Here is a 9,621-nt window from a genome sequence, read left to right on the forward strand (position 1 = left end):
AAAACTAATTGAAAATATTTTGCTACGGTTTGTGAAATTAGTAGGTGGCGTGTCGGTTCCCAATTTGAGTTGAACTCATTTTAAAAATGGCGACCACCACGATCGCTCCGAATTCTTTGGTCAGCAAGAAAAAGAAACATTTTATCGGAGTTCCAGCTCCTTTAGGATATGTTGCTGGTGTTGGAAGAGGGTAATTAAGTTTAATATTTATCATATAAATAAAATTAATAATTATAATTGATTATTAAAGAGAAGTAACTATATAGTTCATATTTTACAATTAAGCCTTGGTCAAATATAATGGCTGCGACAACCAATGAACCAACCTAACTTGGCAATATCATCAACATGTTTGTTTATTTATTCTAAATTATTTATATTAATATAGAGCCACTGGTTTTACCACACGATCTGATATTGGTCCAGCTCGAGATGCAAGTGATGTACCGTAAGTTTTAATGAATTAAACCCCATTACAGTGACATTATAAACCCAATAAATAATTTAGCGATGATCGACACGCACCACCGAGCAAAAGAAAGAAGAATCAAAACAAAGAAGAGGAAGAAGATGATGAGGAAGATTTAAACGACTCCAATTACGACGAGTTTGCTGGATATGGCGGCAGCTTGTTTAGCAAAGATCCTTATGACAAGGATGATGAAGAAGCTGATCAAATTTACGAAGCAATTGATAAAAGAATGGATGAAAAGAGAAAAGAATACAGAGAGGCTAAATTGCGAAGAGAATTAGAACGTTATCGTCAAGAAAGGCCTAAAATTCAACAACAGTTTTCCGATTTAAAGAGAGACCTTTCTATGGTAACTGAAAGTGATTGGAAAAACATTCCCGAAGTTGGAGACGCGAGAAATAAAAAACAAAGAAACCCCAGACCAGAGAGATTTACACCAATGCCTGATTCCATTTTATCCAAATCGGGTTTATCAAATGACCAAGTCACCTCCTTGGATCCTAGACAACAAGTAATAATTATTTTAATTTTCTATATTTATTATTTAATTAAATTAAATTAAATTAAATTATTTCAGGGTTTGACAACACCATTTCCCGGTACAAATACACCCGGTGGTCTTTTAACCCCGGGTTGGACCACCCCCAGTACCGATTTAGATCTCAGAAAGATCGGTCAAGCCAGAAACACTTTAATGGACATTAAGCTGAACCAGGTTTCCGATTCGGTATCAGGTCAAACTGTGGTTGACCCTAAAGGTTATTTGACTGATCTACAGTCAATGATACCTTCTCACGGAGCTGATATCAGGTAAATTAATTATTCCAGAAGGTAATGTAAGTAAGTAACAACGTAATTAACTAATTAATTTTCAGTGACATCAAAAAAGCTCGTTTACTTCTGAAATCAGTCCGAGAAACGAACCCTAATCATCCTCCAGCATGGATAGCTTCCGCTAGATTGGAAGAAGTCACTGGAAAGATACAATCAGCGCGTAATTTAATCATGCAAGGGACCGAAATGTGTCCTAAGTCGGAAGATGTTTGGTTAGAAGCCGCTAGACTTCAACCCCCGGATCTTTCAAAGGGCGTCATTGCGCAAGCTATTAGACAGATTCCAAACTCTGTCCGGGTTTGGATCAAAGTCGCTGACTTGGAAGTTGAAACCAAAGCCAAAAGAAAGGTTTACCGTAAAGCCCTTGAACATATCCCTAATTCCGTTCGTCTCTGGAAAGCCGCTGTCGAGTTGGAAGATCCCGAAGACGCAAGAATTTTACTTAGTCGTGCTGTTGAATGTTGTACGACCAGCGTCGAGTTATGGTTGGCTTTAGCTCGACTTGAAAGCTACGAAAACGCTCGTAAGGTGTTGAACAAAGCCAGAGAGAATATTCCTACGGATCGACAGATATGGATCACCGCCGCTAAGTTGGAGGAAGCTCACGGGAACATTCATATGGTTGAGAAAATCGTCGATAGGGCCATCACTTCCCTAAGAGCAAACGGAGTCGAGATCAACAGGGAACAATGGTTAAAAGACGCGGTTGAATGCGAGAAATCCGGATCCGTTCTGACGTGTCAAGCCATTATTAAAACCATTATTGGAATTGGGGTCGAGGATGAAGATAGGAAACATTCTTGGATGGATGACGCCGATGCTGTAAGAACTTGTTGTTTGTTAAGTTAAGTTAATTTATGCGCGTTTGTTAATTATTTGTTTTCAGTGCGCGGTTCAAGGCGCTTACGAATGCGCTCGAGCCATTTACGCTCACGCAATCTCGGTTTTCCCGAGTAAAAAGAGTATCTGGTTAAGAGCCGCCTATTTTGAGAAGAATCACGGTACCAGGGAATCTTTGGAAGCGCTTTTACAACGCGCCGTCGCTCATTGTCCCAAGGCGGAAGTTTTATGGTTGATGGGAGCCAAATCAAAGTGGCTCGCTGTAAGTATTATTAACTGTGCAAACCTTTTCATAGTTGAGACAAATTCGCGACTAATTTGAGCCAAAGTCGCGACTAATTTGAGCCAAAGTCGCGATTAAATTGAGCCAAAGTCGCGATTAAATTGAGCCAAAGTCGCGATTAAATTGAGCCAAAGTCGCGATTAAATTGAGCCAAAGTCGCGATTAAATTGAGCCAAAGTCGCGATTAAATTGACCCAAAGTCGCGATTAAATTGACCCAAAGTCGCGATTAAATTGAGCCAAAGTCGCGATTAAATTGAGCCAAAGTCGCGATTAAATTGAGCCAAAGTCGCGATTAAATTGAGCCAAAGTCGCGATTAAATTGAGCCAAAGTCGCGATTAAATTGAGCCAAAGTCGCGATTAAATTGAGCCAAAGTCGCGATTAAATTGACCCAAAGTCGCGATTAAATTGACCCAAAGTCGCGATTAAATTGACCCAAAGTCGCGATTAAATTGAGCCAAAGTCGCGATTAAATTGAGCCAAAGTCGCGATTAAATTGAGCCAAAGTCGCGATTAAATTGAGCCAAAGTCGCGATTAAATTGAGCCAAAGTCGCGATTAAATTGAGCCAAAGTCGCGATTAAATTGAGCCAAAGTCGCGATTAAATTGACCCAAAGTCGCGATTAAATTGACCCAAAGTCGCGATTAAATTGACCCAAAGTCGCGATTAAATTGAGCCAAAGTCGCGATTAAATTGAGCCAAAGTCGCGATTAAATTGAGCCAAAGTCGCGATTAAATTGAGCCAAAGTCGCGATTAAATTAACCCAAAGTCGCGATTAAATTAACCCAAAGTCGCGATTAAATCAACCCAAAGTCGCGATTAAATCACCCCAAAGTCGCGATTAAATCACCCCAAAGTCGCGATTAAATCACCCCAAAGTCGCGATTAAATCACCCCAAAGTCGCGATTAAATCACCCCAAAGTCGCGATTAAATCACCCCAAAGTCGCGATTAAATCAACCCAAAGTCGCGATTAAATCAACCCAAAGTCGCGATTAAATCAACCCAAAGTCGCGATTAAATCAACCCAAAGTCGCGATTAAATCAACCCAAAGTCGCGATTAAATCAACCCAAAGTCGCGATTAAATCAACCCAAAGTCGCGATTAAATCAACCCAAAGTCGCGATTAAATCAACCCAAAGTCGCGATTAAATCAACCCAAAGTCGCGATTAAATCAACCCAAAGTCGCGATTAAATCAACCCAAAGTCGCGATTAAATCAACCCAAAGTCGCGATTAAATCAACCCAAAGTCGCGATTAAATCAACCCAAAGTCGCGATTAAATCAACCCAAAGTCGCGATTAAATCAACCCAAAGTCGCGATTAAATCAACCCAAAGTCGCGATTAAATCAACCCAAAGTCGCGATTAAATCAACCCAAAGTCGCGATTAAATCAACCCAAAGTCGCGATTAAATCAACCCAAAGTCGCGATTAAATCAACCCAAAGTCGCGATTAAATCAACCCAAAGTCGCGATTAAATCAACCCAAAGTCGCGATTAAATCAACCCAAAGTCGCGATTAAATCAACCCAAAGTCGCGATTAAATCAACCCAAAGTCGCGATTAAATCAACCCAAAGTCGCGATTAAATCAACCCAAAGTCGCGATTAAATCAACCCAAAGTCGCGATTAAATTAACCCAAAGTCGCGATTAAATCAACCCAAAGTCGCGATTAAATTAACCCAAAGTCGCGATTAAATCAACCCAAAGTCGCGATTAAATTAACCCAAAGTAATTTTTAATTTATGGACATTAAAGGGGGACGTTCTTACCGCGCGAAGTATCTTGTCACTCGCTTTTCAAGCCAATCCAAACAGTGAAGAGATTTGGTTGGCCGCTGTTAAACTCGAGAGTGAAAATAATGAATTTGAAAGAGCTAGAAGACTTTTGGCCAAAGCTAGGGCCAGCGCTTCGACTCCCAGAGTCATGATGAAGTCCGCTAGATTGGAATGGGCCTTAGGGGAAATGAAACAGACCATCGAGTTGATTGAAGAAGGCTTGAAACTCTATTCCGAGTTCCCCAAGCTTTGGATGATGAAAGGACAAGTCCTGGAACAATTGAAGAAAACTAACGAAGCCAGAGATACCTATAACATCGGAGTAAGACTTAACAAGTACTTGTTGAAGTTCAGGGTTAATGAGTACTCTTTTTAGTTGAAGAAATGTCCAACTTCAATATCTTTATGGCTACTTTTGGCCAGATTAGAAGTTGCTAATGGAGCTCTAACGAAAGCCAGATCCGTTTTAGAGAAAGCTAGGTTGAGGAATCCTAGTTGCGCCGAGTTGTGGTTGGAAGCGGTTAGAGTTGAGCTACAAGGAAATAATAAAGAAATGGCTCATTCCTTGATGGCCAAAGCCATGCAGGATTGTCCGACTGCCGGCATTTTGTGGGCTGAAGCCATCTTCATGGAATCGCGACCTCAAAGGAAATCAAAGAGTGTCGATGCCTTGAAACGATGTGAACACGATCCGCATGTACTTCTCGCTGTTTCAAAGTAAGTGGCTTCAATAAGGTTTGGGGGCGTGGCTTCTATAAGATCGGCGTGGCGGGGCGTGCGTGGCTTCTATGGGATCGGCGTGGCGGGGCGGGCGTGGCTTCTATCAGATCTACGGGCGGGCGTGGCTTCTATCAGATCTACGGGCGGGCGTGGCTTCTATCAGATCTACGGGGCGGGCGTGGCTTCTATCAGATTTACGGGGCGTGACGGGGCGGGCGTGGCTTCTATAAGATCTACGGGGCGTGACGGGGCGGGCGTGGCTTCTATAAGATCTGCGTGACGGGGCGGGCGTGGCTTCTATAAGATCCGCGTGGCTTCTATAAGATCCGCGTGGCTTCTATAATATCTATGTTTGTGGGCATGGATTGGCTCATGTGACCAACTTGTACCTGTTTAATTTTAAATGATAATTCTTAAAACAATTTTAGACTTTTCTGGACTGAACGTAAAACCAACAAAGCCCGAGAATGGTTTAATCGGACGGTTAAAATCGATCCGGATTTAGGGGATGCTTGGGCCTACTTTTACAAATTTGAACAATCCCACGGAACTGAGGTAATGTCCTCCAATTCGGTTAAACCAGTAAGCGTGGTTTTTTACCGTTTTAAGTTTACTTAATCTTAAATTAATTTATCAGGATCAAAAGAAAGACATTAAACAAAGATGTTTAAACGTTGAACCTCATCACGGCGAAAACTGGTGCAAGGTCTCGAAGAACATTGAGAATTGGAGAATGAAAACTGAAGACATATTGCTTGAAACGGCTAAAATGTTACCTATTCCAACTTAAAAAGGAAATAAATGAAAATTAACACGTAAAAATACGAGTTTGTGAGTATCAAATCATGTAGGCCAATATCCTTAATTAAAATAATCGGTTTTGAATGTTTAAACGATTAATTCAGCGCTGTCAGTGACTGAAAACTGGTTCTGATAAGTTAGTGCCCGTAAATAAACGTGTATGACGTCAGTTATCATTAAAAAGCCCGATTAATCGATTAATTCAACGATATCAGTGACTGAAAACGGGTTTTGATCATTTAAATAAATGTGTATGACGTCAGTTATCATTCAAAAACCCGATTAATCGATTAAAAAGCCCGATTAATCGATTAATTCTGCGATATCAGTGACTGAAAACTGGTTTTGATCATTTAAATAAATGTGTATGACGTCAGTTATCACGAAAACATTAAGTAAATAAGAGTTAAGGAAAACAAAACCAATATTTATTAGGAAAAAAAACAAACAAACAACAAGACTCAATACAATGACTATATATAAACTTTTGTTTACAAAAACAAATAAACAAACAAACAATCATAGGCCTAAATTAAGATTAAGTTAACGTCGTTTTGTTATATCAGGTGTACAAATTAAAGACCGGGGTTCATTTTCATTGCACACACACACTCTACCATCGCCTAGGAATTGATAATGTTTATTTGTTTGTTTGTTTGTTTGACATTATGCAATTTTATCTCAGATTTAATTTAATTTAATTTCTTCTGTTAACTAGACATTTATAGTTTACGTATATAATCTAGTTTTTACAATAACATATTTTGGGGACGTTCTAACAGTTGCTTGAAATGGGAAAGCCATTGAGCTCCAACGGCGCCATCTACCACACGATGGTCGCAACTCAATGTGACGCTCATAACGGAAGCAGTTCGATAGCTATACATGTTAAAATTAATTAAGATAGTTAAGTTTTTAATTATAATATTGGGGAGAAAGCATTAAGTTTTTAAAGTATACCCTGATGGACTTTTGTCACATGGCAACACTTTGGTCTCAGCTCCACCCACCGCTAAAATGCAGGACTGCAAATTGAGAAGCAATTAATCAATTTAATTTAATTAAGAATTTAAAGGTTTTCTTGCCACCATACTTGTGGAGGATTGATGACAGCCGAAAAGTTTTTAACGGCGTACATTCCAAGATTAGAAATTGTAAAAGTTCCACCCTGGAACTCGTGAGGTTGCAGTTTACCCTCCCTAGCTTTAGCTGCCAAGGTTTTTGTGTCATGGTTGATTGATGCCAATCCCTAATTAAACAAACCAACCAATTGAACCCTCAATTGTCTATTTCAAACAAGAAATATTGCACCTTTTTCTCAGCTCCAAAGATAATGGGTGTAATGAGACCCGTACTTGTACTAACGGCAATGCTAATATCTACCGTGTTATATCTGAAAAGATTGTCCCAAATCTATATAGTTCCCATTGAGGAACTACTAAAGAATGAAGAAGGTCTAATTACTGCCTAATGAATGTATCTTGCCAAGACGAGTTAACTTCCGGAACTTTTCGACAAGCCAAAGCCGCTGCTTTGACGACAAAATCATTTACGGATAGTTTGACTTCTTCTTTACTTAAAGATTGGTTCAATTCCTTCCTTAACCTAAATAAACCACAACCCAAGATACGTGTTTTGACCTCGTTAACTATTACTGGTTGCGTTCATTAAGCGCAGGGTTCATACAAACCTGGAAAACAGGGAAAACCTGGGCTGGAATAATCAGGGAAATAAATAGTTGACAAAAACCTCAGGGAAAACTCGGGGAAATTTAGAATTTTTAGGGAAATTCCGGGAAATCAGGGAAATTTGCGTCAAACAGGGGCCGAGTAATTAAGCAAAATGTTCGTGAACATCCCCCCTCCATAGGATTAACATTACACCCAACTTTGGAGGCTCATAACTCTGGTTCTACTAGAGATACGGGGATGTCCTTTGATTATGGTATAGTCCTCTTTATCCCCCATCTAACCATACTAAAAACGTACGGCTACGACAAACAGGGGCCGAGTAATTAAGCAAAATGTTCGTGAACATCCCCTTCATAGGATTAACGTTACACCAATCTTTGGAGGCTCATAACTCTGGTTCTAGTAGAGATACGGGGATGTCCTTTGAGTATGTTATAGTCCTATTTGCCCCCCATCCAACCATACTAAAAACTTAGGGCTACGACAAACAGGGGCCGAGTAATTAAGCAAAATGTTCGTGAACATCCCCTTCATAGGATTAACGTTACACCCAACTTTGGGGGCTCATAACTCTGGTTCTACTAGAGATACGGGGATGTCCTTTGAGTATGTTATAGTCCAATTTGTCCCCCATCTAACCATACTAAAAACGTACGGCTGCGACAAACAGGGGCCGAGTAATTAAGCAAAACGTGAACGAACAATCCCCTCCATAGGATTAACGTTACACCCAACTTTGGAGGCTCATAACTCTGGTTCTACTAGAGATACGGGGATGTCCTTTGAGTATGTTATAGTCCAATTTATCCCCCTCCTTCGTTAACATTTGCTCCATAGGATACTCCATATACGGGAAAAACGTGGAAAACTCAGGGAAGTATATGGGGAAAAAACCTGGAAATCTCAGGGAAATTTGTTTTCCAAAAGTTGTATGAACCCTGAAGCGTCTATCATACTTGAGAACTGATTCCATTTCTACATCGACTGATAAGTAATAATGAGGAATTGTTTGTTTCGATTGAAGCAAACGTTTGGCGATAACCTGCCTCATACTGGAAATTTGGGCATCCGTAAATGAACCCATACTTGGAGCCGCCGCCGCGCCTAAACCAACTCCAGTTCCAGCTGGGGCTCCTTGTACATCCTGGGCTATGATACGCCCACCAGGACCCGATCCTTGTAGAGCCCCCAAATTGATTCCCTTTTCCGAAGCTAATTTCTTGGCAAAAGGACTAGCAAAGATTCTTCCAGCTACTCCGGAGGATGAGGTTACTGATGAGGAGGTTCTAGGAGGGGCGGGAGCTGCTGGACTAGGAGCAGAGGGCGGGGTTGGGGGCGGGGCTGCGGATGCCGCTGGTTTAGAAGGAGTTGAGCTATCAACGTAATCTTTGAAAGCCGCCACCTCTGACTCATTTTCAACAATGATACACAAAAGCTAGAAATAAAACCCAATTACAATCGACTTTGGGTGTGAAGTTTACGCTATCGCGTACTTTTCCAATTGGAACGTCTTTGGATCCAGCTGGAACTAAAATTTTGGCCAAATAGCCTTCTTCGGGTGTTTCAAAGCCCATGGTGGCTTTGTCGGTTTCAATTTCGGCTAACAAATCTCCTTCGTTTAACTTGTCACCTTCTTTCTTTTCCCACGAAATGATGGTACCCATTTCCATCGTTGGTGATAACGCTGGCAGTGGCACTTTGTGGTGAGATGGAAAATCCGCGTCGGAACTGTAACTTCGAATGTTCCATTGAATTCTATTATTATGATCATGCCAATTCGAGAGGGCTAGAGTATTTCTCGATGTTAAGTAATGAAGTTTCGATATATTCCTGCGGTAATTAAAGTAATTAAGGTGTTTAAAGTCTTCGCGGCGCTCTCTTCCTCCCGCGTAACATTGACTTGACCTAGAACTTTACATACCATAGTTTGGCGGGTTTTATTAATCTGTTTCCTGATTGTCCAATATTATATAAGCGAGTCGAATTTCTAGTTATTAAATTACTACATCTACACACTACCGAGACGTTAGACATCATTATTTATTTATTAATTAGAGTTAAAGATAATTTACAAAGAAATTTTTCGGGATTTTACTTATTGCGTGAAGCCAAAGATTTTCATTACTCCATGGTCGAACCGGTTTCACCAATCGCGTAACGTTCTAGGCGGACCGTCCGTGTGGGCCAATGATAT

The 9,621-nt window shown here is 40.5% G+C and overlaps 2 protein-coding genes across 2 annotated transcripts; one reads left to right on the top strand and one right to left on the bottom strand.

Moving 5' to 3' along the window:
* Positions 1 to 35: 35 nt before the first annotated feature.
* On the top strand, positions 36 to 5,757 carry Prp6 (pre-mRNA processing factor 6). The gene is made up of 10 exons (XM_089838357.1): positions 36 to 190; positions 389 to 448; positions 509 to 983; positions 1,050 to 1,282; positions 1,348 to 2,128; positions 2,193 to 2,408; positions 4,196 to 4,537; positions 4,592 to 4,932; positions 5,364 to 5,490; positions 5,573 to 5,757. Exons 1-10 carry the CDS (start codon positions 87 to 89, stop codon positions 5,723 to 5,725), a joined length of 2,832 nt encoding a protein of 943 aa, XP_089694483.1. The 5' UTR covers positions 36 to 86; the 3' UTR covers positions 5,726 to 5,757.
* Positions 5,758 to 6,142: 385 nt separating this feature from the next.
* Positions 6,143 to 9,603, bottom strand: muc (dihydrolipoamide S-acetyltransferase muc). The gene is made up of 8 exons (XM_089838779.1): positions 9,349 to 9,603; positions 8,921 to 9,257; positions 8,384 to 8,862; positions 7,201 to 7,341; positions 7,048 to 7,129; positions 6,830 to 6,985; positions 6,697 to 6,761; positions 6,143 to 6,615 (listed from the first exon to the last, which is right to left on the bottom strand). Exons 1-8 carry the CDS (start codon positions 9,462 to 9,464, stop codon positions 6,486 to 6,488), a joined length of 1,506 nt encoding a protein of 501 aa, XP_089694905.1. The 5' UTR covers positions 9,465 to 9,603; the 3' UTR covers positions 6,143 to 6,485.
* Positions 9,604 to 9,621: the final 18 nt, after the last annotated feature.

This window comes from Phalangium opilio, unplaced genomic scaffold, assembly GCF_054372755.1.
Source record: "Phalangium opilio isolate 3A_F unplaced genomic scaffold, DU_Popi_V2 ptg000002l_1, whole genome shotgun sequence".
Lineage (NCBI taxonomy): Eukaryota > Metazoa > Arthropoda > Arachnida > Opiliones > Phalangiidae > Phalangium > Phalangium opilio.

Bases quoted from the DNA above. Each gene is read 5' to 3' on its own strand.
- Prp6 (XM_089838357.1), top strand. From the start codon at position 87: ATGGCGACCACCACGATCGCTCCGAATTCTTTGGTCAGCAAGAAAAAG. The intron at 449-508 runs GTAAGTTTTAAT...TAAATAATTTAG, and splicing joins CGAGATGCAAGTGATGTACC to CGATGATCGACACGCACCAC. The intron at 2,409-4,195 runs GTAAGTATTATT...TGGACATTAAAG, and splicing joins CCAAATCAAAGTGGCTCGCT to GGGGACGTTCTTACCGCGCG.
- muc (XM_089838779.1), bottom strand. From the start codon at position 9,464: ATGATGTCTAACGTCTCGGTAGTGTGTAGATGTAGTAATTTAATAACT. The intron at 9,258-9,348 runs GTATGTAAAGTT...TAATTACCGCAG, and splicing joins ATAAAACCCGCCAAACTATG to GAATATATCGAAACTTCATT. The intron at 7,130-7,200 runs GTAATTAGACCT...CAATCTTTTCAG, and splicing joins CAAGATACATTCATTAGGCA to ATATAACACGGTAGATATTA.